The 26351-nt window shown below is 53.7% G+C and overlaps 1 protein-coding gene across 4 annotated transcripts in view; it reads right to left on the bottom strand.

The window, feature by feature from the left end:
• SPTBN4 (spectrin beta, non-erythrocytic 4) overlaps positions 1–26351 on the bottom strand; it is a 73098-nt gene that overhangs the window by 31519 nt on the left and 15228 nt on the right. The window contains exons 5-18 of one of the 4 annotated variants that reach the window (XM_079908651.1): positions 25383–25474; positions 24082–24162; positions 22796–22911; positions 20629–20741; positions 20345–20532; positions 20154–20271; positions 19720–19878; positions 18733–19035; positions 17368–17518; positions 13242–14172; positions 11787–11924; positions 8442–9192; positions 6520–6722; positions 3129–3219 (exon numbers count right to left, since the gene is read on the bottom strand). In XM_079908651.1, the coding sequence (XP_079764777.1) occupies positions 3129–3219; positions 6520–6722; positions 8442–9192; positions 11787–11924; positions 13242–14172; positions 17368–17518; positions 18733–19035; positions 19720–19878; positions 20154–20271; positions 20345–20532; positions 20629–20741; positions 22796–22911; positions 24082–24162; positions 25383–25474 (3435 nt within the window). Of the gene's footprint in view, positions 1–1671; positions 1891–2833; positions 2843–3128; positions 3220–6519; positions 6723–8315; positions 8377–8441; positions 9193–11786; positions 11925–13241; positions 14173–17367; positions 17519–18732; positions 19036–19719; positions 19879–20153; positions 20272–20344; positions 20533–20628; positions 20742–22795; positions 22912–24081; positions 24163–25382; positions 25475–26351 lie in introns of those variants that run through there. The other 3 variants (XM_079908648.1, XM_079908650.1, XM_079908649.1) reach the window with 3 other exon arrangements.

Genomic DNA, 26351 nt, shown 5'->3' with positions numbered 1-26351 from the left:
CATAGCCAAATCAGCCCTCCAAAACAAGCCCTCCAACCTAATTCAACTCACTTCCGATTCAGTCTTGCACCCCTCACCCCCGGCAATACTTAGACCCTTCAATTCAGTCTCAGCCACCTCCAATAAGGACCAATTCAAGATCTCCAACCCATTCCCAAAGGTATCAGGTGAAGCCCCATATCTAGTCCCAGACCCCCAATATGGCCAGATGAACCCCTAAAAACCCTCCCAACTAGTGCCAAGTCTAGTTCCCTCCAAACCATCCCTCCAATGTGGGGTAGACCCATCCCCTGCAACCCAGATCCAGCCTCCTGAATGAGCCCACAGAACTCCCCAAATCCAGCCCTGAGGATCCAGCCCAAGACCACAGTTCACCAAAACCATGATGCATTGTGGCCCCCAACCAAAGCCAACCCCCCAAATGCAAGCATCAGGGCTACCTTCTGGCTCCCCACATGAGTCTACCCCAAATGAGATGCTACAAATCTAGCATCAGACTCTCCAGCATGGACCAGATAGAACCTCCGCAGCCAACCCCCCCTCCCAAACTAAAGCTATTTCTAGCGCCCCCACTCACCAACAAAACCGGTCATCCCAAATGCAAGCAACAGGAGTGGGCCCCTCTCGCCACCCTCAGCAGACCCGTCACAGGGCTGCTTTCTGAGCCCCCCCTCCCTCCCAATGAGACTCGTCCCTCAAGCAGGAACCTCCCCACTCATGACCAAACCTGGCACCTGGGCAGTTTGCTCCTCCCCTTTCTCCTCCCCCCTCAGTCACAAGATCCTCCTCCTCCCTCTTGGGGAAAAAAACAACAGAAAATCACGGACTCTGGCTTACAGTCATAGCCAAGGACAAATTCCCAGTCGGCCAAACCCCACTCCATGTCCCCTGAGCATGTGCTCCCCAGGGGTCCAGGACAGCATCATACTCCCTCATACATACACAGACACACACACGAGCCAGGTCAAATGCTGAATCCTCCAATGCTATCAGATTCCCGACAAGCAGGGAAGAGTTTGCCAATGGCAGCCACAGCGCATAGGGAAGGCAAAGCCCCTGAAGGAGAGGTACTCTGTCATCAAGGTAAAGCCCCCCCAAAGTGATTGACCCCCATCACTGAGGGCAAAGCCAGAGTCCCCAACAACCCAGGAAAAAAGCTCCCAAGTGTCAGAGCCCTCCAAACCCAGAGCAAGTCCAAGACCCTCATCGCCCACGGCAGACCCACGCAAAAGTGATTCGCCCCCATCATCTAAGGCTAACGCAGATTCTGCAAGAACCAGGGAAGAATCTCTCCAAAGGCTGAGGGTCCCCCAACCCCAGGGCAAATCTCAGAGGCCCCATTACCCAGAGGAGAGGCCCCTAGAGAGGTTGGGACCCCCTTAGCCCCCAGGGCAAATCCACACTACCCCAGGAGTAGCCTTAGAAGTCCTCCCTTTCCGCTACTCTCCCTTGGGACCTGGCCCCTCAGTCTGGCCCGCAGCAGCACCGCGGACAGCTCCCGGCATCTGGGCCCCTCCCCAGGACTGGGGTCCCTGCGCCTTACCGACCCGCCCCCGCGCCGCCGGCGCCCCTCCCTCCCGCGGCGGGCGGGCGAGCACGCGCCCAAGCCCCCTCCCCCGCCCGCCTCGGCGGGGGTGCGCGTCAGCCCCCTCCCCTGGGCGCCCCCGAGACCTGAAGTGGCGGAGGCGTTGGCGGGCGGTCCCTGCAGCGGGCGGGCGGGCCTCTCGCCCCTCTACCGCGACGGCGGCGGCAGCGGCGGTGACGGCTGAGTCTCCGGCGGACGCGCGCCCCCTCCCCCGCCACCGCGCAGCGGCAGCGCGCCCGCCCGCGCGCGCCTCCTACCTGCCTACGTGCCCGCCTCTCTGCCGGGCCCCAGATGCGCGTAGAGGAGAAATCATCACCCTCCCTAAAGCATGGGAAGGGGGCTGTTCCTGCGCCATCTCAGATGATTGCTGCTTGGTCCAGAACAGTCTAACGAGAGGGGGGAGGGGCTCCTGGGACAAATCAAACGGCGGGGGGGAGAGGGGGTAGGCTGGGGCCTGGGCTACGTCAGCTATGTGAGGGGGTGAGGTGGGGTGGGAAAGGGCTCAGATTCCTGGCTACCTCAGCTATACAGGGGTAAAAAATATGGGAGTGAGCCGGAAATATCTCTTATAAGACTTCAGTCCAGAATAATCTCCAGTGGGAAGAAGGGGGACAGGGGGTTCTTGAACTCGTCTCTAGTGGGCTCGAGTCCCAGATCCATCTCTAATGGACTTGAGTTGGGAGGGGGTATATGGAAGCCCTTATCCATTTCATGTGTGGGGAGAACATGGGGGTTCACCATGGGGGGAATCAAATCATCTTTAATTGGGGAGATTCGGACCTGGTTCCTGAACCATCTTTGGTTGGGGGAAACTTAAGTACTGTATCATCGCGGAGGGGGTACGAATTATCCTGAGTCAGGTAGATAGATGAGACCAGGACCATCTCTGTTTGGGTTTAGGAAAATGTTTACTGGGCCATCTCTCATGGGGCCATCTCTTATGTGGTCAGGGTGCAGAATAGTTTCTATGGAATGCAGGGTAAGGAGAGAAAGGCAGCATATCTCCTGGGCTGTCTCTAATGGAGAAGGGGACCTGGACCACCTCTGATTTGGGTTGGTCCTAATGGTTGTGTAGTTCATCTCTAAAGGGGCAGAGCTTGATTCCTGGACACTGTTAAAGGGGCGAAGGCTTGGTCGGGGACTGTCTCTGACCGAAGCTGCGCTCTGGGCTTCTGGTCCACCCACGGCTCCCCCCACCCCTCTCCTGTCTCCCGTCCCTCTCTCCCCATCAGAGAGCTGCTCACGAACCTCCGGCGGGGAAAGGTGAGATCAGCGCGCGTCCCCGCGGGACCTGTGGGCGCGGACGCGCGCCGTTGCCAGGGGCACCCAAGGCCCCTCCCTCCTTCCCCAGCGCGTGGGTGGAGGAGCCTTGAGGAGCATGCGCACTGAGGCCAGGATCCGCACGCCTCCTGGCGGCGCGAAGTGAACTTCGCTCCGCGACCCACTTAGACGGGGCGCCCCCTCCCCCACTGCGCCTCGGTGCTGGAGCACTTCCCTGTCTAGGAAGGAAGTCCCTGTGCCCCAGCACAGCTGGAGTTCCTACCTCGTGGCAGTCTCGGAGGAAGTGCTGCAGCCCAAGTTGGTCGTGTAGCTTCTGCATCCATTGGTGGGCCCGTAGTTGGTTTTCTTGGCTCCTGGGGGTGGAGAGATAGGAATTGGGGGAAGCCTGTGTCTGGGGGCGCTGGCAGTAGGGCTGTGAGGGCGTCAGGCTTGTCAGGGCTAGGAACCTGGGGCATATGTACAAGTGAGGAAGAGGAGAGAGCAAGGTAGGGATGGGAGTAAAGGCAAAGAAACATCAGTGGGGGCAAAGCCAGGGACAGAGCTGGGGGAGGAAGAGAGAGGAGGGAGGGAGAGGAAGGCGGGGTGGGGGGAGAGAGAGAATGGGAGAGAGAGGGACAGAGACAGACAGATACCTGAAAAGAAAGAAATACCCTTAGAGAGACACAATCCCATAGAGAGAGATAACAGACCTACAGAGTAAGAGATACCGAGAGAGATAAAAACTTAGAGAATGAGAGACACCTAGGGAGAAAGAGAGATTAGGAGGGAGAGATAGATTGACGGGGGGGGGGGGGTGGGGGGGGTATGCAAAGGCTTAGAGAGATAAACAGGAACACATACAGGCACAAGACCAGAGATAAAGAGAAACAAAGACTTCAAGAGGGAATGATTGACAGAGACTTGGACGAGAGACAGACAAAGAAAGAGACCCAGAGATAGAGAAAATAGGAAAACACGAGGGAAGAAATGAAGCAAGGGTAGTGCCAGAGACAGAGAAAGAGACAGAGAAGAGAGCAGTAGACAGAAAGCAGAGGGAAGGAAAGTGACAGAGAGGGTCAGGGGAGGGACAGCCCAAAAAGGGACAGGAAGAGAAGTGGCCGGATGCCCCCAGTAAAAGACACAGCCAGACAGACAGAAGGCTGCAACAGAGTTGGAGAGAGGGATGAGAGCAGGGCATGGATGGATGCAGCCGGAGCCACACGGAGGCAAGGAGGGGCGGGCCCTTGGCCTAAGTGAACTGGCTGGGCTGGACCCAGGCCCGACCACCCCGGAGCCAGCAAGCACCACAGCCCCAGGCAGTCTGGCCTCCTGCCCACAGTGCAGGGCAAAGTGCCCAAGAGGCCTGGTGGAGACGGCTGAGGGGGTCCCTCTTTGCTGTGCCTTGAACAAGCAACTCCCAGCTCAGGGCCTTGGCACTGGCTGTTTCCTCTGCCTGGAACGGTCTTCCCCCCAAAGTGTACTCAAATGTCACGTTCTTAGCAAGACCCCTGCTGATCACTCCCCAACACTTTCTGGCTTTCTTTCCTTCTTTAACTTTCTCCTTTGCACTTAACACTATCTAACACACTGCATATGTTACATATTTCTCTTGTCTGTCTCTCCCCCCAGGACGTCATTCCATGAGGGCAGGAATTTTTTGTCTGTTTTGCTCACACCTGTATCCCCAATGCCTAGGAAAAGGAGCTGGCACACAGTAGGTACTCAATACATATTTTATGAATGAAAGAAAGCAAGAGAGACAGAGAGGCAGAAAAAAAGAGAGATGAAGGTATAGGTAGAAAAAACAAGGAGAGACAGACAAGGAAACAGAGATACATAGTTGTACAGGGAGATGGAGGCAAAGAGATGGAGTGTGTGGGAGAGAGTTACGGAGAGAACCAAGGGCAGAGCTGGATGGAAGGGCCAGAGACAAGCAAAATATGTACTCCGTCCTGCCAAGACTCAGCTCAGGAACCAGGAAATAGGAAATGCCTCTGAAATTGAACCAGACTCAATCCCTCCAGGCCTTCAGCAGCCAACTTGTCAAGCATCAGTCCTAGGGATGAGGAAAATCCCTTGTTTCCGGGAGGGTGAGAAAAGAGCTGTGACCTCTGGCAAGTCTGTTGCCCTCTCTGAGCCTCATGTGCCAAGATGCAAGAGTGCCCTGCACGCAGGGCTGGGCCAGGTTCCAGGCGAGGTGAGGCTCGTGGAGAGGGAAGTGACTTGCTCTGAATCTACAGGTTGAGAGGCAGAGCTGGGACTAGGACCTGGCCCTGTTTGACCCCAGGGCTCCCACGGCCCCCTGCATCTCTCCCATCCTGGCCCTGACCATCCTGGGCCATCCTTGTCAGACAGCATGTGAGCTCTATGAGGGCAGGAATCGTGTTCTGTCCTGGTCACCCAGGATGCGCGCCCAGCATTGCCCCACACAGGGCCTGGAACACAGCGTGGACTCAGTACTTGTTTAATTGGCTGAAGAATAAATGAATAGGGACTTCCCTGGTGGTCCAGTGGCTAAGACTCTGTGCTCCCAATGCAGGGGGGCTCGGGTTCGATCCCTGGTCAGGGAACTAGACCCCGCATGCCGCAGCTAAAGATCCCACACACGGCAACGAAGCTCCCACGTGCTGCAACTACGACCACAGCCAAATAAATTTTTTAAAAGAATAAATGAATAAACAATAGAATGAAAGGAGCCATTAATGACTGCAAAGGAATGAAGGCGTGACTCAGAAGAACAGCTCTCCAGGCTCCTCCTCCCCATTCTGCAGAGCCCGGCAGACAGCAGACACTCAAGAAATGCTGGGTAAAAGAAGGAAGGGGCCAGGCCTGGAGCGGAGGATGCTAGATCATGAATTTCCATCCTCAGGATGAGAATCTCCATAAAAGTTTTCCTTTAGGAAACTCCAACCTTGTCCCAAATGAATTTAGGGAAAAAAGTCGCCAGAGACTGAAAAGCCAAGGGGCTGGGGCCTCGGGGCTGTGGACGGTGGTGGAGGGACCGGGTATGATTTCCATCAGGAGACAGAAGATGCAGCAGCATTGGGCTCTCTTCCTGCCTCGCTCATGCCAGAGAGGAGAAAGCTGGGGTCACCAGGACGGGCAGAAACAGCAACAATGATGGACAGAAAGAAGTGGGGCTGAAGGGAATCCTCTAAAGGACTCTGCTTGTGGGCTGGGGTTTGTTTTGTGTTTTTTTGCGGCGGGGTGGGGTTGCTGTTTTGTTCAGGGCTTAGAACAGTGCCTGGCACACAGTAGATGTTAACATTTTAACAACCAGTCCGGCTATCCCAGGCTGAGGGCAGGCTTGGGAGAGAAACTTTTCATTTTTGCAGCTTTTGGGTTATCAACCACAAGTTACCTTTTCACAGATCATCAATTTAAATCGAATCTAAAGCAATATGGAATTAAATAGAAATCAAAGACACAGAGAGGGAATTCCCTGGAGGTCCAGTGGTTCGGACGCCATGCTTCCATTGCAGGGGGCATGGGTTCGATCTCTGGTCGGGGAACTAAGATCCCGCAAGCCGCACGGCACGGCCAAGGAAAAAAAAAAAAAAGAGAGAGAGACAGAAGAGCAGAAATGTGATGGAAAGAAAGGGAATCCTGGCCTCCTTGCCCCTCCCCTGTGCCGAGATCCCACCCCCTGTGCCCCTGGGGTCTGAGGGACCTACTTCTCCAGCAGCCGAGTCACGGCCTCCTGGGCCTGCTCCCCGTAGGCGTTGCCCTGTCTCAGCAGGCTCTCAGCAGCCTGCACGGCCACCTGCATCTTCTGCTGGTTCAGCTCCATCGTGGTGAGAAAATCCCGGTGCCGTTTCAGTGCCTCCTCCACCGACTCCACGGTGCCCGGCAGGTCCAGACCCGACAGTGCCATCTCCTGGAATGGGGGAGGGGTAATGCTCCCTTTAGCCCTGCTTCATTCCAGGACCAGGGAGAGGCTGCCAGCCTGCCTTGCCACCACTCTCCTCTCCCCTGCTCACTGTTCTAGCATTGAACACGCCAGGCATGGTCCCACTTCAGATCCTTTTCCCATGCTGGTCCCTCCAGATAGCCCCCACGGCTGGCTCTTTCACTTTCTTCAGGTCTCTGACCATCTGTTTAAAATAGCATCCTCCTCCCCCAGCCATATCCCTTTATCCTGCTTTATTATTTTTCATAGCATATACCTGACACGATATTATATATGCTATTACTTGTTTATCATCTCCTCCCCCACATATATACACACACACTAGAATGCCAGCCACACGAGGGTGGGATTTTGTGTTTTGTTTCCTCTGGCCTCCGCCGCAGAACAGTGCCTGGCACAGAGGAGGCACTCAGTAAATATTTGGTTAATTGATGAAGACTGACCTGGGTCCTGTGTGACTTCAAGGAAGTTCTTTCCCTCTCTGGGGTTAGTTTTCTAACTGGTAAAATGGGTGGATCAGAAAGGGTCTCTCAAGGCCACCTCAGCTCCAATGTTTAGTAAACTCATGATTCCAGGGGCCCCCTGTCTGTTTCTCCAGGTAATGCTCTAACTGGGTCAGCTTTCTCTAGATAACCAGCACAGGTAGTCATGCTTTCTAAAATGACCCCTAGGGACTTCCCTGGTGGCCCAGTGGTAAAGAATCCACCTTACAATGCAGGGGACACAGGTTCGATCCCTGCTCAAGGAACTGGGATCCCACATGCCATGGGGCAACTAAGCCCGCGTGCCACAACTGCTGAGCTCGCGCGCCTCAACTAGAGAGACCGTGTGCTACGAACTACAGAGCCCACGCGCTCTGGAACCCGCGCGCCACAACTAGAGAGAAGCCCACGCCACAGCGAAAAGTCCCACATCCCACGGGCCGCAACTAAGACCCGATGCAGCCGAATAAATAAATAAAATGATCGCTAAAGGCTGGTACCTACTCTTGGACAATCTGAAAACTGGGTGTTCCATCCTGTCCAAATCCTCACATTTGGTTCCCATCCCAGAAAGTTCCCCCAAATGGATCAGCTGTTCCCAGATAACCACAGCACTTGATTCCTCAAGCCATAAAGGCAGTTACCCTCTCCAGAGACTCTGCAAATTGCCATTCGCAATAAGAAGATAATCTGCTAATTTAGGCCCCCAGAACCACTTAATCCACCACCATTTACTGACCCCAATAATCTCTCAGCCTGAATTCCCTCTACCATAATCTTCATCCTCTGTTATCCACCCCAAGGTCTTCTTTAAACCCCATTGACCATCACCAATCAACCTCATACTCTTATTTCCTTCCAGACAATCCACGAACCCAAGAAGCCACTCCAATGAACACCCAAATGCATTACTTACTCAGAATAGTCCACAAACTGTTAATCACCTAAAATAAGACGCCACCCCACACATCAGAATCCTCAAATTCTGTTACACACCCGCCCACACATGTTCACACCGGATGCTTCACAAACCCAGCCATCCGTACCAGATACCTGCCCCCCCCCCACACACACACACCGCCGCTGACAGCAGATAAGCCACGAAGCCAGTGGTCCCCGCAAACACACTCCTCCATACATTTCCTTGTCCCCGAAATCCCCCGCGGCCTCAGACCCCCGCCCTCGTCAACCCGGAAGCGGGCACCTGGTTGCGCAGCACCGCCCACGCCTGGCGTAGGTCGCGCAGAAAGAGCTGGTAGACGTGCGCCTGGACCAGCGCCTCCCTGCGCGCCTCCCACAAGCCAAGCAGCTTGTGCCAACCAAGTTCGAGGTGCGGCAGCCACTCGTCGAGTGCCAGGCCCGGACCCAGCTCGGTGCCGTCGCCCGCCAGCAGTGCCTCGCTGGCCGCCACGATGCGCGCGTAGTCCTCCTCGCGCTGGTCCACTTCTTCCTTGAGGGCGGCGTGGCGCGCCAGCAGCGCGTCCGCCTCTTCCAGGCTGCCGGGCAGGGGCCCCTCGCCGCCGCCCGCCGTCTCCTGGGCGCGCACCAGCCAGTCCAGAAAAGCGTCCAGATCATGCAGGAAGCGCTGTAGGCGCCCGGCCGCCGCCACCGCCTCGCCACAGGCCTGAGCTGCGCTAGCCAACGCGCCCCACTCGGCGCCCAGTTCCTCGGCACCCTGATGCAGCCGCGCAGCCTGAGCCGGGAAGCGCACAGCCAGCAGGGCCGCCTCCTCCTGGAGGGCCGCCTGGCGCGGCTCTAGCGCTTGCAGAGCAGCCTCCAGGCCGCTGAGGCGCCACTGCAAGGCGCCGCCCGCGCGGGGCGCGCTCTCCACAGCCCTCCGCTTCTCGCGCACCTGGGCGCGCACCTCCGCCACCTCCAGCAGGTGGTTCTCCACCAGCAGCACCGCGTTCACCTCCTCTTTGCGTTGTTCCGCCAGCTCCACGATGCGGTTCCACCTGCCCAGGGGAAGCAGGGCGGCTTAAGGAGGACGGAGACCCCTCTTGGGTGTGGAGGGCCCATCGACCCTAGGTAGAACCCAGCCACTGTGTGACCTTAGAATGTCATCTTATCTCACCGAGCCCCAGTTTCTGTCTGTGTAAAATGGACTCTGCCAGGTACATTTGCTTAGAACAGCGGTTCTCAAAACGTAATCTAAGCAAGGGCAAAACTATCTTCATCAAAATTCTAAGATGCTATTTGCCTTTTCACTTTCATTCTGTCCCGAGTGTACAGTGGAGGTTTCCAGAGGCTGCAGGACAGAGACTGAGTGCAGAAGCAGACCTGAGAACTCAGCTGCCTTCTCTTAAGCCAGACATTGAACAGATGTGCAAAAACGCAAAACAATGCCATCCTTCTCGCTACATTTTTTTTTGTTTTGAAAGGTTTTTTTTCATTAAAACATGTTAGCTATGTTAACAGACTAAGTTTATTATTGTTATTTTTAACGACGTAATATTTTTAAATTACTCAGTATTAATTTCTAATGTAGTAAATATTGATAGCTATAACCCACTAAAACAAGCTCTTTGGGGTCCTTAATAGTTTTTAAGAGTGCAAAGTGTTCTGAAACCAAAGAGTGTGGGAACTGCTGGCTTATGACATCAGATAATACGTTGGATGCAATGAATAGTTACTGAGCATGTACTATAAGCCAGGTGCTAAGGCAAACCTGTTTTATTCCAAAATAAATAAATGGGGAAAATTACGCATTGCCCTGTGCCTTCAGGCAAGAGATGATATTTCTCTGGGCCTCAGTTTCCTTTCATAGGCAGTGTATGGTCCAGTTTATAAGCACAGAATCCGAGCCAGACTGCCTGGCTGTGTCAGGCTCAAAGTCAAATCTGAGCTATGTACCCTTCGGTTAGTAACCTTCTCTGTGCCTCAGTTTCCCCACCAGTAAAATGGACATAGCACAGTACCTACCTCATAGGGGTGTTGTGAGAGTCCAAGGAGTTATGGTTTGTGAAGTGCTTAAAACAGTACCTGTTAGCTACTATTATTGAGTGGGGGTAATAGTCCCCACTCTTGATATGGGGACTTGATATGGTCCCGAAGACCATATCAGGGCCTTTGCCTTGGCTGTGCTCCCTGCCTGGAATGCTCTGTACCCTCCCTCCCCTCCCCCATATGTACTCTTCCTGTGGATGGATCCTTCTCGTTCCCCCCACCCCTTTTTTTTAAGCTCTGCCCTCACCATCCTGAAATCCTTTTCTCAGCCAGCCCCCAGGGAGGTGGTCCCAAAGCAGGCTGCCCTCCCTTCTCAGGGAAGCTGAAGAAAAAGGGCTTCCCGCAGGTCCACCCGAGCCCCCCGGGTCCCTCACCTGGAGGACCCACCTGATGGGGGGACCTTCCTTGGCTGCCTTCTCATCCCCTTTGAGGGCCCAGCTCAAAATGTTATGGCTGACCACAAGATCTAAAATCACCCCCAAGCTCCAGTTATGCCCTACCAGGTCACCTATTTCCTGCATAAATCCTTCAAACTCTCTAAATATCTTGTTCATGTATTAGTCTATTTGTGAACTCTCTGTCACCTCTAGCATGGACACACCATAAGGGCAGAAATTAGGACTCTGAAATCAGAAGGACTCAAGTTCAAGTTCTGCTCTGGCCAGATTTGCCATGTGAACTTGGGCAAATCATTTCCATCTCTGATCCCGTTTCCTTATTTGGAGAATGGGGATAATTATGTCCACTTCATTGGGTGTTTTTAATGAGTTCATGTGGCTGAACCACTTAGCACCTCCTCTCACTAAACGCCGTAAATCACTATTGCTGTCATTGTCTTTTTAGGCCCTGGTGCCCTGGGATTGTTGAGTCTACAGAGACTAGGAAATCACTGGATATTGGGATCTTCCAGCACAGCAGTGAAGGGCACAGTCTTTGGAGTCAGACAAATCCAGGCTTGATCCCCATAACTTGCCATGTGACCTCAGGCCACCTTCACCTCTCTGAGCCCCCATTTCCTCCTCTCTCACATGGGTAATTTACACCCCACAGAATTGCTGGAAGACTGAATATATAAATATGATCAAGAGCCCCAGTTCTGGATTCAGGCAGAACTGGGTTTGACTCCTACTTACTAGACCGAGTAAGCTTGAATAAGGATTTCACCTCTCTGGGTCTGTGTCTTTATCCATAAACCCTACCTTGCAAGAACTACTGGCAGTGTTCTAGCGGGAAAGATTTAAGTTGTTGCTATTCTTAAAGAGCTCTGAATTCTGGAAACTTTACTATGGAAATTGGGATATGGGGAGATAAAACAAAAGTACTTGGAAAATTTTCTAGCAGATAGTGGATACTCAATAAATCATTTCTGAACAAGTAAGTTAATATCCCATTAAAATGTATTGTGTCCTCATTTTACTACATCACCACTAACACTGGGTATTTTAATTTTTTTCAAGATTTTGCTAATTTACTAGATGGCCCTTATCATCTCAGGGATTTGAAAGTGCACGTTCTTGATTTCTACAGTTGGTGAATGAGGAAAAGAATGATGGGAAGAACTGGTGTGGGATACCTAGAACTTCCAGCCCCAGGCCTCACCTACCTGCTGTTGAGGTGGTCCTGGCAGGAGCGCACCTCCTCTGAGCTGGGGTGGCCTCCTTCCACCAGTTCCTGAACTGTGCGGTTCACATCCAGGACACGGCCCATCAGACTGCTCATCTCCTGGTCCAGACTCTCAAATCTGTGGAAGAAGGATGGACGTGCTCAGAGAGGCCTGGACCCTGGGGCCCTGTTCACTGGGTTTTGGGAAGATGCCTTCCCCTGGTTCTTCTCTTAACTCTCCAACCTCACCTCCTTAGGCTCCTTTGCTGGCTTCTCTTCTTCTACCTGCCACTTAAATGTTAGATTCCTCAGGGCTCTGTCCTGGGCCCTCTGAGCTTTCCCTCACATCCTGCCTGGCCCATCTCACCCACTCCCACAGTCCTTGCCCCTGAACCCATCACTCACACATCTGTCTCCAGCTTCAACCTCATTCCTTTTGAACCTGTCTCCAACATTAAAGCCTGCTGTGCATCTCCTCCAGGGTCCTCACTGTACTCAAACTAGCTTCAACATCTCCCCCAATTTGTTCTTCTTCTGGGTCTCCATCTCAGGGACAGCCCCCGACCCCATTCCCTGGGCTCTGTTTTTGACAAACACTCCCCCCAAGCCTGTCTGCCCCCATGGCCTGTCTACTTGGGCTCCAGCCCTGGTCCAGTCCTGTCCTCTCCTACCTGAATCCTCACCCCAGCTGCCTCTCTGGGCTCCCAGCCACCACTCTCACCCCCTCCAACCTACCCTCCACATGGCAGCCAGGGAAATCTGTTTTAAGCTGGCCATGGTCCTCCCTTGTTTAAAACAATGCCCAAGGCTGTGGCTTGGGTAACTGGGGGCACAGTAACAGCAGGGACCAGGCCTGGGTTTCCAGGAATGCTCAGCCCAAGACCTGGAACAGGGCAGGAGCTCAATAAGTACCCACTGAATGAGTGGATGGGTGAACATGCTCAGAGAGAGAGGTGCAGAGGGTTCATCCACTATTTTAACAACCCGTTTCTAAATCTGCCAACAGACAAATCAGTATCTAATGTGTCACATGGTGGTAACTGCTGTGAAGAAATGTGAAGTGGGGTGAGGGAAGAGAAAGTGACAAGGGTCAGAACAATTTTATAGCTAGGGAGGTAACATCTATGCAAGGGCAGTAGGAGTCACAGGGAGAGGGGTCAGGCTGGGACACCCCTGGAGGAGCTCAGGTTAATTTCGTGCCAGGTGACTGTAAGCCTCATAGTAATAATAGCAGCCGCTCATGGAACGCTCCCTGGACCCAGGCATTTGCTAAGTAGTTTGCACATACTAAGTCATTTATTGTTCTCCAGTAGCCTGTGAGGTTGGGACTAATATCATTCCCATTTTACTGGAACCACCGGTTCCTGGTGAGTGGACACGGGAACTGTTGAACCAAGGAAGGCGAGACTGTGTGCGTGAGGAAGGGGACCGGGGAATCCCACCAGTGCGCGCTCACCGGTGCTGCACCACCTCGACGTCGTCGAGTGAATCGGGCACACGCATGGCGAGCAGCCACTGTTCCTTCTCACCGATCCACAGCTCGCACGCGTGCACCTCGCCGAACATGCGGTAGACAGCGAGGGCATCCCGCAGCCACTGGCGCCGCAGAGCAGCCACCTCGGTCACCTCGGAGAACAGCTGCTCGGCCTCCACCACGCGAACCTGCAGTGCCACCACCAGTGGCCCGGCGCCGCTGGCGCCCCCCAGTGTCGCCAGCTGACGCCGCAGGCCGCCCACGGGCCCGCGATGCGCCTCCACCTCGCCGGTGAGCGCGCGGTGCTGGCGGGCCAGGCGGCGGCTAGATGCTTCGTCGTGGCCGAAGTCGCCCGCGGCTGCTAGGCGGTAGGCGTCGCGGAGCCAGTCCAGGAGCCCGTCGAGGTCAGCACCGAACTGGTGCAGCGCCCGCGCCTCCAGCAGCCGCCGCTCGCGCCGCGCCGCCGCCTCTTCCAGCCGCTGCCAGCGCCGCCGCGCGCTCGCCGCGCGCTCCGCCAGGCCCGCCAGGTGCACCGTCTCGGCGCCCGGGCCCACGGTGCCACCGGCCGCGGCCAGCTCCTCGCCGCGCCGCAGGGCCTGCTGCAGCAGCACCCGCCGCCCGCCCACCTCGCCCTGCAGGATCTTGTGCTGAGCCAGGAGGCGCGCGGTGCTGTACAGGTCGTGGGCGCCGTCCGCCGCTCCCGCCGCGCCGCCGCCGCCAGCCGCCTCTAGGAGGCGCTCCTTGTCGCGGGCCCAGCTCTCGGCCTCCTCCAGCTCCTGCAGCAGCGCCCACAGGCTGCGCGAGGCCTCCAGTTCCGCGCGCCGCCCAGCCGCCTGCTCCTGCAGCTCCGCCAGACAGCCGTGTACGTGGTTCACGCGGTTGCAGATGACCTGCGGATCGCAGGGCTGGTAACCTGGACCAGGAAAAGGGGCAGATCCCGGGTTGGGCACGGGCCAGGGGGCGTCCAAGAGAGGGTGGTACAAGGCTACCTGCCTAGTCCTTGGCCCGACTTCATCAGATGCCAGGTTACACCTCCCCTCCTCCAGGCAGCTTTCCCTGACACCCCAAATCTGGAGCAGGCGCCTTCTCTGGCTCTCCCAGGCTTCTCTGCTTCCCATCCCAGCCCGGACCACTCTGCCTGTGACTCCTTCACCTAGCTCTGAACCCTCTGGGCCGTCACTGACAGTCTGTCTCCCCTACTGGATTGGGAGCCCCGTAAGGACAGGGCCAGGGACTGTCTCCAGCACACCATGTCCCCACCACTGCCCAGCACAGGGTGGAGCCCAGAGCAGTCACCTAGTGAAAACGGTGACTTATTGATTGAATGATGAATGGAAACAGAGATTCAGAGAATCCTAGAATGTGTATATTTTAGTGTAAATATACAGTGTTTTCCCTTCAGAAATGGACCCGATGAAACTTCTCTACTCTCAAGCTATGCTTCTGGGTTCCCTCTCTCATCCTCTGTTACCTTATCTATTAACGCAGTGATGACCTAAACTCCTTTTTTGTCTTCAAATATTTCACCTTCTTCCTGGACCTCTGGTTTGTGACTGAGAACTGTGAGATTAACTTAATGGGTTGAGGCCAGCATTTCTTTAATGAAATGGAATAGAATGAATAGAAAATATCGGAGGTAAGGGGAGAAGCATTGTTTTGTAAAGGCTTGGTGTCTCTGTGTGTCTGTGTGTGTGTGTGTCTGCACGTGTGCCTGTGAACTCTGGGTCATGCGGTAAATGTATTTCTTACTGGGTCAAAAAAGTATGAGAGGGGCTTCCCTGGTGGTGCAGTGGTTGAGAGTCTGCCTGCCGATGCAGGGGACACGGGTTCGTGCCCCGGTCCGGGAGGATCCCACATGCCGCGGAGCGGCTGGGCCCGCGAGCCATGGCCGCTGAGCCTGTGTGTCCGGAGCCTGTGCTCTGCAATGGGAGAGGCCACGTCAGTAAGAGGCCCGCGTACCACAAAAAAAAACCCAAAAAAAACCAGTATGAGAGACACTGCCCTAGATGGCCTGTGGGATTTCTGCATTTGTGGACATTCACTGAAATTGACCCAAATACGGAGGCATCCAACTGAATAATAAACATCAGCAGTATCCATGTATCTGGCCCTTACTCTGACACACTGTCATTTAATTCTCACAACCATTCTATGAGGCCAGCATCCTCCTTAGCTCCATCTTGCAGGTGAAGAAACTCACACCCAGGGAGGGAAGCTACTTGCCCAGGATCAGCTAAGAACTGGTCAAGCAGGACGCCACACTCTGGACCACTTATCAGACAGCGCTGCCTCCCGTCACCATGACAACACACACCCCACACTAGCCTCTCTGCTGTTTCCACGGTGCTGCTGGTGCATTGTCACCAGGCACCGAGACCTCACAAGGAAAAGACCGAGGGAGCTTCCTTGACAAACATCCGTAAGAATGAGGATGAAGAGTGAAGGTGAAGGAGAGGGTCCCGACAGTGTCTCGTGGGGTCATGAGGTTGGTGATGGGCTGAGTTAGGATGGGGATGTCCGCACTGGGGCTTGGAAGGAGACCTCAACATCTGCTCTTAGGACATGACCCAGTCCATGAGGGTGAGAAACCCCTGACCATCCTGCAAGCTGGGCAGTGTCTTCCTTTCCTAACAATGCTCCGGGATTCCCAAGGGCCATGGCTCCAGATAAAGGAGTGAGACAGACCAGCCTCCATGCCCTCTCTCTGATCAGCTCTGCGGCTCTGGGCCTCAGTTTCCTCATCAGTGAGAAAGAAAAAAGCAGCCCTGATGCTGTCAGCATTCATACACAGTTGCACAGGACACAACGTCAGACAAGACCACTTTGCAATAGGGATGAAGCAGGACGAAGAAAAGACCGTTCCACAATCACATCTGAGAGCACCCAAAACAAAGTCACTGTGCAAACCACAAAAACGGCCACCCCCCTGCCCGCCCCCTCACCTGGCCAAGGTGAACCGTTCCTGCCAATCCTGTTCCTCCCACTACCCGGATAAAAATGATTAAGATGCGCAATCATCTGATTACCCCCACTTCCTGACAGCATCCAATCTGCAGCAAAACACACTATGTTAAGTCATCCCAGATCACCTAACACAAGCCCACATCCTATAACAAGCCCGTCTTAACATCCTCTTACTAAGATGCCCCATGGTTCCCCTGGTGTGTGCAAAGAACCAAAAAACCCAGCTTGGTTTGACTACAGCAGGGTTCCTGGTGGTCTTTGGCTGGAGGGCGTTGACATCAGTAAAATGAGAACGTTTTTAGAGCCAGTCTGGGTTTCGCCTATCAGCATCCAGTCCCTGCTTCTGCTAACGGCGCCCCACCCCGCTCCTTCTCAGTTCATGTCTTTGGAGGGAGCTGACCCCACTCTTGGCTCTGGGAGGGCATGTCACATAAATGTGGCCAATTAGATCACTGGATAGCCTGGGGCCATAATGCTTGACTGAGTGATGGGAACGGGACCCACAGTGGGCTAATGAAAACTTTCCTTGGACCTTTTGCCATAATATTGAGAGAAAGGGGCCTGTCTCTTGCTGGGTCTGTGAAGCTGCTGGATGATTCCAGATTTACACCACCAGGGGAGGGACAGCCCAATAGTGACACAAACATAAAGACTGGAGTCAGAAACAGATGAAGTCTTAAAAGCATCACTGAACTATCCCTGGATCCAGCCATACCTGAAGCAACACTCATCCTTTCCTGCACATTTAGTTACATCAGCCAGTACATTCCCCTTTCCTCCTTAAGTGAATTAAATTGAGTTTCTATCACTTGATGCTAAACAGGCCTTGACAATAATTACCTTACCCAGTCTTTTTATGGTATTCACTGAGATCGGCTGTGAAAGGCTTAGCACATAACAAGTGCTCAAGAAACGTGAACTATTACTGCAGAATCTCAAAGCAGGAAGAAGTCATGTGGTCCAACCTCTCACTCGAGGCACTAATTTCCCATGTGATATCCCTGATGGAGTGTGATCCTAGTTGGTGCTTGGATGCCTCCAAAGATGGGGAGCTCACTCCTTCATTCTGTCTCTCAGGAGACATTCTGCTTCTATTAGCACCAGCCCTGAAAGTCTCCACCTCAATCCCCAACCTCAGACTCACCCTGAAGCTGGGAGAAACGCAGGGCAGCAGCATTGAGCGCCTCCACCCGCTCACTCTGGGCCGAGATGTCCCCCTCCAGCAGTCCATGCTTCTGCAACAGGTCCTCTGCCTCCACCAGGTGCTGCCCACACTCCCGGGACAGCAGCTGAGCCTACAAGTAGGGGCAGCCCTGAGTATATTTTTGGCATTGGCCCTTAGGCCACTCGCGCCCCCCGCCCCGCCTTCACCCATGCCAGCCCTCTGCTTCTCTACTCCATCACTTGAACTCTGATCTGTCTCAGTCTCCATGTATCTGTCATCATCTCTCTCCATCTCTGTCTCTCTGGATGTTCCATCTCTCATCGTCTCCACAATTCTGGGCTCTGTCTATGTCACTGTGTCTCCCTCTCTACGCCTCCATCTCCCCCTTCTTCTGTCTCTCTTTGCCGTCCCCCCTTTCTCATTTACACTTCTGTCTCTATCTCTTTCTTTCCATGTCTCTCCCTCTTTTTAAAAAAAATACTGGGACTTCCCTGGTGGTCCAGTGATAAAGAATCCACCTTCCAATGCAGGGGACGCAGGTTTGATCCCTGGTCAGGGAACTAAGATCCTACATGCCGCGGGGCAACTAAGCCCATGCGCCACAACTACTGAGCTCGCACATCTCAACTAAGACCCGACGCAGCCAAAAATAATTAATTAATCTTTAAAAAAATTTTATTTATTTATTTGGCTGTGCTGGGTCTTAGGTGTGGCATGCGGGATCTTCCGTTGCAGCATGTGGAATCTAGTTCCCTGACCAGGGATCGAACCTGGGCCCCCTGCATTGGGAGCGTGGAGTCTTACCCACTGGACCGCCAGGGAAGTCCCTCCATGTCTCTCTTCGTGTCTGTACTTCTCTCTGTCTCTTTGCTTCCATCCTTCTTATCTCCATCTTGCTCTGTATCTGTCTTTCTATCTCCAGTAGGTCTCTCTCTTTCTCACATGGATTCCATCTTCCTATGTGTCTTTCTCTGTAGCCATTTAGATTTCTGTTGCTACCTTTGGGTCTTCTTCTCCAGCTCTCTCTCTTTCTTTCTCTGATTTCTCTTTCTCTCAAATTGTCGCGATCTTCCTCCGACTTAATCTCTCTGCCTCTGTCTGTCCCTGACTCGCTCTGTCTCCATATTACTGTGTATTTTTATCTATTTCTCCAGATATTTTTCTCTCTTTCTCACATTTTCTTTTTCTGCCTCTCTGTCTCTCTCTGTATCTTTCACTCTTTCTTTACATCTTTCTGTCTCTCTCCCCTTCCCTCTCCATCTTTGACAACCCTTTCAGTGTATATACCCTTTCCTCCCCTCCTGGCATGCCACTCCCATCACTGGCCCCCGATCTGGCCCCTACCTGCATCTCCTCCATCCAGTCCACCATGTACACCATCTCCTGGAAGACTTTCTGCAGGGCCAGGTTCTGCTCGAGCCGTGTCCGCCGGGCACCTACCAGCCCAGTCAGCAGGGCCCACTGCCGCAGGACACTGTCACGCCGGGCTGCCACTCGGCGGGCGTCATAGTAGCCTTCAATCGCCAATGCCTGGGCCAGCTCGGCCACGCCCTGCACCCGCTCCTCATAGGCTGCAATGTCTGCCTCAATCGCTTCGTGCTTCTTCATGGCTGCCTCCACTGCTGGCAGCTCATACCCAAAGTTGTCCTGGGGCAGGGCAGGCCACACACACTCATCCACGTTGCCTCAGCAGTCAACCTGTTACCTTGAGCCTGTGTGACCCTGGAAACTCCCCCACCGGCTCCTGTTACCCTGGAGACCAGCCCCACCACCCCAAGTTGCCCTGGAGACCAGCTCCATCCTTCCCTGTTACCCTAGAGACAAGCCCCACCATCCCCAGTTACCCTGGAGACCAGCTCCACCACCCGCAGTTACCCTGGAGATCAGCTCCACCCTTCCCTGTTACATCTCTAACCCTAAACTTGTTACCCAGGAAATAGGCCCCACCCTTCCATTTCCTTAGAGACTAGGGACCAGGCCTACCATATCCTGTTACTTAGGAGACTAATTCTATCCTCCTGAGTTACGCTGGACACCAGATAACAGCCTCCTTTGTCACTTAAGAGATAATTAAATACTCTCCCTATTCTGTCCTCTCTAGTTACCCTGGAGACCAGTCTCACCCTCCTATTACCCTGGAGAGCAGGCCCACACCCCTCCCCCGCCAAACACTTAGGAAACCAATTCTCCCTTCCCACCTTCATTTATCACCTAGGAGACTAATCCAACACTTCTCTGTTGCTTAGGAGATCAAGTCTCTCTCTCTGGGCCCAGGGCCATCAGCGCCATCCTCCCTCCCTTTCCCCCGGAGCCAAGCCCTACGCCCTGTACCTGGGAGACCAGGCGCTGGTTCTCATTCAGCCAGCTCTCCCGCATAGCCACCTTGTGGTCAAACCTCTGGGCTAGTAGTTCCAGCTTCTCCTGCCGGATCAGCTCAGCCCGTAGGGCAGCCTCCCGCTCATGTTCTGCCTTCTCCAGCTGTCCCCATGCCTAAGGAGGCAGGAGGAGGCAGTCAGATTCCAACAGCTGCCCACAGTTTAATGGCCCTGGCTTCTCTATTTGAGGTCACTCCTAGCACTTATGGCACCTTGGCGCAGATTGGGAAAAAAAACGTTGCTTCCTCAGGACCCTTTACTGCTGGAAAAACCATCGGAATGAATACCCAGTCCATGATGTCTGCCATGTGAACGGCTCTCCTTGAGCAGTGCACGACCTACACAACTTCACAGAGCAACCCTTCCTCTCCCCTACATCCTCAGCCTCACCTTGTCAATATCCCAGATGCCACAGCCCTCCCGGGGCACGTAGAGGCGACGGTTGCTGGCACGCAGTTTGCTCTGGATGCTGAAGAGAAGCACCTCCAGGTTCCCCTTCTCCTGAAACCTAAAGGGGCCTGAGCTCAGGAACCCTGCCTCCACACCCCCACCTGCCACCCTCCCCCCGGGCTGGGCCTCACTTGACGGGCTTCTCCAGTGTGCAGTAGGCTGTGAAAGCCTGAAGCTGCTGCTGCACCCCACTCAACGAGTTGGCAAACTTCTGGTTGCTGATGAGGCCCACGGTGCGGTGGATCCAGGCCAGCAGCTCGGCTGCCAGCTCCTCGTAGCGCTCAATGATCTTCCCCACCTCCAACACCTGGTCCAGGACCTGACCCGGCAAAGGAAGGTGGGGTCAGCCTCATCCCGGATATGCCCCCATATGGTTCCCAGGCTCTCACCCTCCCCATTCCTTGGCTCCTCTTACCTTCCCAATTCGCTTCCCCTCCACAGCCAGAGCCTTCATCTTAGAGAAATAATGGTAGAAAGAGACCACATAGGTGATGATGGACTTCTCATCCGGAGCCTCCATGTTCACATCTGATGATTAAAGGAGAGTGAGGGAGCAGGAAGATGAGCGCTCTGACAGAGAGACCGAAGGTATTAAGTGGTGGGAGGGAGAACTCATTCTTACTTGCTATGTGACCTTGGGCAAGATAACTAACCTCTCTGTTCCTCAGTTTTTGTATCTGCCCAGTGGGCATCTACCTCATGGGATTAAATAGTGCCTGACACATATAAACCACCATAGAGAGATTATCTCTAATGATTTCTTATTTTTTTATTTTTGGCTGCTTTGGGTCTTTGTTGCTGTACACGGGCTTTTCTCTATTTGCAGTGAGCAGGTTTTTATCTCATTGCGGTGGCTTCTCTTGTTGCGGAGCATGGGCTCTAGGTGCGTGGGCTTCAGTAGTTGCAGCTCATGGGCTCAGTAGTTGTGGTGCACGGGCTTAGTTGCTCCACAGCATGTGGGATCTTCCCAGACCAGGCTCGAACCCGTGTCCCCTGCACTGGCAAGTGGATTCTTAACCACCGTGCCACCAGGGACGTCCCTCTATAATGATTTCTGGAACACACTATTCTACCTTCTACCTCAGGGCCTTTGCACATGCTGTTCTGTCTGAAACACTGTCCCTTTTCTTCATGCCAAACTCCCACTCATCCTTCAGGGCTCCACTCAACTTAAGTGTCCTCAAATAAGCCTTTCTGTTCATCCTATCTAGAGCTGGTCTCCTCCTGTTATTCTTCCTCATAACATCTTATCATTTCTTCCTAGAACGAATCACAATTTGTAATTACATATTCCCTTATGTGATTATGTTCTTACCTAGAGTTTGAGCTCCATGAGGACAAGGGCTATGCCTGTCTTTTGCCACTGTTCCTTCCATGCCCAGCACACAGTAGGAGCTCAGTAAATACATACACTAAGTGTATGAATGGTATGTGAAGTTTGAGGTCAAGGACACAGGCTCTGGAGGCAGCCTTGAATCCCAGCTCGACCACTTACTCACTGAATATCTATAAAACAGACCTAACTTCTTTGAGCTCAGTTTCCCCATTGTTACAGTAAGGATAGTCACAATGCCAGCCACCTAGAAACACTATCAGTATTAGAAAGAATAACCTGGCACAGAGGAGAAACTCAGTAAATCCTGATTATCATTTTAATTTACTCATTGAAGGCACAGCATTATACTTTGCCCTTATCCTTCCTCAGCTCATGAAACTGACATCCAATAAACACCTGCTATGTGTCAGGCACTGTAAGAGGCAAGGTAGAGAAATGATTCAGACCATGAATTCTGGAATCAGAAAGTCCTGTTTACTGGGTTTTCAGTGTGACGCCGGGCTACTGACTTCACGTCTCTGAGCCTTCGTTTCCATCACTTTATGACAGGATTGATGACTTCTATCCAACCAGGTCAGTGTGAGGATGAAAGGGAACAGTGCTGATATAATTCCCAGCCATGTGCTTGGCACATGGGAGATGCTCAGAAAAAGGGAGCAACCCTTATTCCAGATATGGGGGATTGGTGGGGTATGATTATGTCCATTATTCCAGAGATGGGGGGTTGGTATTGGGTGAGATCATGGACTGGGAATGAGGTTGAAGTCGGGGGTGGGGCTGGGAATAAACTGAAAATGGGAAAGGGGTTGGGGATGAGGACAGAGTTGTGGATGGGGACAGACAAAGGGATGAGCTGGGGATGGGGAGGGGGGTGGGCATGGGAATAGGACAGTGCTGCAGATTGGGTTGGGGATGGTGTTGGCTTCAGGGATGGGGCCGGGGTTAGGAAGAGATGGGGGTTGTGTTTGGTGGGGAGGTGATTAAGGATGGGGAAGGGGGGTTAAGCTGAACATAGGAATGGAGATGGGGTTGGGTCTGAGGTAGAGATAGAGAAAGTAGAAGATGTGGGGGTGGGAAGGAGGTGGGACTGGAGATGAGGAAGGGGAGGGAGATGGGAGGGAGCTGGAATTTGAAATGGCCTTGGGGTTTAGGATGATACTGCAGCCAGATGGGGTTGAGTTTGGGATGGCACCGGGGCTGGGAGTCCCCCAAGAGGAAATCTGGGCTGGGGCCATGCAGAGCTCACCCTCAGGGTCCAGCAGACGTGCCAGCCCCAGGTGCTGCTCAGCTGTGCGGAAAGCTCTCTGCAGGTTGTAGTTGGCGTTGGACTTGGTGAGTTTGCTGAAGTCCACGAGATCGGGCCTGGGCAGGGGCACAGAGAGGGCAGGCAGCAGGCAGGCTCCAAAGCCAGTGGGCAAATGGATGAAAAGACATCCTTGTCTGAGTCCCACCCAGGGCGAGGGCAGGAGGAGCACGACCCGGCCAGTGGGAAAGCTGTGTGTGCTGGCGCGTGTCTGCACGGCACTTAGCTGTGGGTGTGAGCGCTGCGTGAGGGCACCTGTACGTCTGACTTCAGGACGCACACGTGTCTACGTGGGTGCGTTTCTGTACAGTATTATGTAGTGCTTGGAAGTCTGAGGTCTGGAGCCAGCGCTCCTGACTCAAGACCCAGCTTGGCCATTTCCTGGCTGTCACTCTGGGTGAGATACTGCATCGCTTTTGTGCCTCAGTTTCCTCATTTGTAAAATGGGTAGAATAATAGCATCTGCCTCATAGGGTCATTGAATATTAATGACTTATTGGAAAGCACTTAGACCAATGCCAGTACACCCAGTAAATTGTCCCTTGTTAGCAGGACCTTGGTTACAGCTTGCGGGTTTCTGGGTATGTCGGTGGGGCTGGGTCTCCCCATACGTGCATGAGTGTGTACATATGGGTCCTGGCTTCCCTCACACTAGAGCAAGTCCCTCCCAGTCTCTAGGCCTCAGTTTCCCCAAACTGTCACATGGTCAATCATGACGTGGGCGTAATTTGTCTGGGTACCCTTCCTCAGCCAGCTCAGCCCTGGGCCCTGAAGTATGAATAGGTGGGTTCACGGGGAGCCAGATGGGGGGCCTGGGAGCTCACCATGAGGAAGGACTTTCTGATGGGAGGAGATGCTGTGCACACTCCAGAGTGGACCATCCACGGGGAGTGAGCTGCCCACCCTGCGGGCATCCAAGCAGCAGGCAGACGTAGAAGCCATATATGTGCACGAGTATATTCCTGTGTGCACACATCTGTGCAAGGGCACACGTGTTTCCATGTGTGCACAGGGTATGTGGCCCGGACAGGGGTCTGTGTGTGCATCTGTGTGTAAGTGTGTGTGTTAGAGCATGTGTGCGAACGGAAATGTGTATGTGTGCAGAGAGGTGAAGGGGGTGGGTGCTGTGTCTGTGTGTGTCATCTATATACATCCGTGTACAGGTGTGTACCTGAGGGATGGGGGTGGGGGTAGCGTGCAGGGCAGGGCTGCCCCAGGCCAGGTGGTACCTGTGCCGGTGAATTAGGGCATTGAAGGCCAAGCCGTCCCGCCAGCTGGTGGTAAAATTCTGGATGTTTACCTCAGGGTAACTGGCAGCATGGAAGGGAGAGACAGAGGCAGAGATGGAGAGAGTCAGGAGGAGAGAGGCAGGAAGGGAGAGACAGACAAACAGAGATGGATTGATGGATGGTTGGTTAGATAGATAGACAGATAGATAGGAGATAGATGATAAAAGATAGATGATAGATAGGTAGGTAGATAGAAGGGTAGATAGAGACAGGTGATATATAAGTAGATAAGGAAGAAAGAAAGAGAGAGAGAGAAAGAGAAAGAAAGGAAGGAAGGAAGGAACGAAGGAAGGAAGGAAGGGGAAAGAAAGAAAGAAAGAAGGAAGGAAAGAAAGAAAGAGCCAGGAAGATGGAAAGAGAAAGAGAGAGAGAGGGAGAGGGAAGGGGACAGGAGAGGAGCAAGAAAGACAGAGAGGCAGAGGGAATAAGCAAGAGAAGGAAAGGAGAAAAGAGGAACGGACAGAGATAGAGCAAGATACAGACAGAGATGGGGAAAGAAAGGAGTGGAGAGAGAGATATAGGAGGGGAGAGAGGAGGGAGGGAGAGATCGGAACAAGGAAAAGCAGACATAGAGGTAAACACAGACACACGGAAGAACAGATAACATTGCAAGACAGACAGAGAGCCCCAGGAGGACAAGAGTCAGAGAGAGCCCCGTCTGCATCCGTACCGGCCCCTCCCGCCTTCCTCCCAGGGCTGCTCTCCAGAGGGCAGTTCAGTTTTAGGTCAGGCCCCGCCCAGCAGGGGGACCAGGGACATGCCCGGTGGTGTCTGTGAGCCCCTCTTCCCAACCCCACTGCAGGTACCAGGACCCTGAGCTGCCTGAGCCCTGGTGTGTGCCCCCCTAGACTGCGGGGTGGCTGCTTTCAGGGGTGGGGGGCCAGGGGAAAGCTTGGGATAGGGTCGGGGGTCCACCTAGGTGCACATGAGGCCTTTTGAGGCCTTTTGAGGTGGAGGACGAGATGAGGGGAGAGAAGGGAGCAGGATGGGGACAGCCCGCCACCTTCCGACATTGTTCCCTGAGGAGTCCGAGTTCTAAATTTGAACCTGGCCTTCCGGATTGTTATACAGGTTTATTCATCAAGGTCGGAAGAGTTTGCTACCAGTTTGTTAATTTCAGATATAACTTTTGATGCTGAGGATTTGGGCTGCCCCTGGCGCTCCTGTCCCAGAGGGAAGCCCAGAGGTTAGGGCCTGGCCCTCCTGGGGGTGAGGGAGCTTATGGGGGTAGGGGAGCTTACCCAGCTGTCTTCATCTGACACCACAAGAGCAGCGCGTCCTTGGCCGAGCGAGTCTCTCTGTTGTCCTCAGTCTCAATTTTGATGACTTGAATCTGTGAGGATACAAAACATGGCTGTTGGGGTGTGGAGGGCTTGAGTCTGGGAGTGGCAGAGGAGATGGGGGAGGCAGCTTCAGGCAGAGGGTGGGAGCACCCCTTCTCTCCCCTTCCCCTTCCCTTATGGCATGTCCACTCCTCCCTCCTCCCAGAGTCTTTCCTACCTGGCGCCCTCTTCGCCTCCCTATGGCCACACGGTGGTCCGGCTCGTCTCTTCCTTGGGCTCCCAGCTTCCAATTTTGGCCACGACCCCCAACCCAGAGGGATCCTTCTAAATCTGATTATGCCCCTCCTCTTGATAAAACTCTCTAATTTCTCCCCATCTCAGACAGAGTAAGATCAAATTGCTAATCACAGATCACCAAGGCCCTACTGACCCTTCTGAGCTCAACTCCTCCCTGTCTCCCCCCTGCCTCCCAGTCTCTAGCCATACTGGTCTTTCTGTACCTGCAACATGCCAAGCTCATTCCCACCCCAGGGCCTTTGCATCTGCTGTGCCCCCTGCCTGGAATGCTTTCTCCTTTCATCTTCATTCAGCCATCAGCTTCTCAGAGAGCCCTTCTCTGGACACCGAGGCTAAAATCTCAACACAATCAATGGGATATTTTAGATCGCTTTTACTGCTTTATCATAATCTATTCCTTGCTCATAGCTCTTTACTTCTCTGCCTAGATTCATCCTCTTCCCATATATGTCTTGTTTGCACGTTGACGTGTTTATTTATTATCTGTCTAACCCCCCCGCCCACGTCTTGCTCCATAAAACAGAAAATTTGTCTATTTTGTTTCTGAACTGGAGCAAGGTTGCCTGGATTCCAGTTCCAACCCTACTACCTAGCTGTGTGATCTTGAGCATTTACTTCACGTCCCTCGGC

The sequence above is a fragment of the Stenella coeruleoalba genome (genome assembly GCF_951394435.1).
Source record: "Stenella coeruleoalba genome assembly, chromosome: 20".
Taxonomy (NCBI): domain Eukaryota; kingdom Metazoa; phylum Chordata; class Mammalia; order Artiodactyla; family Delphinidae; genus Stenella; species Stenella coeruleoalba.
This window is presented reverse-complemented; position numbering and strand designations above follow the sequence as displayed.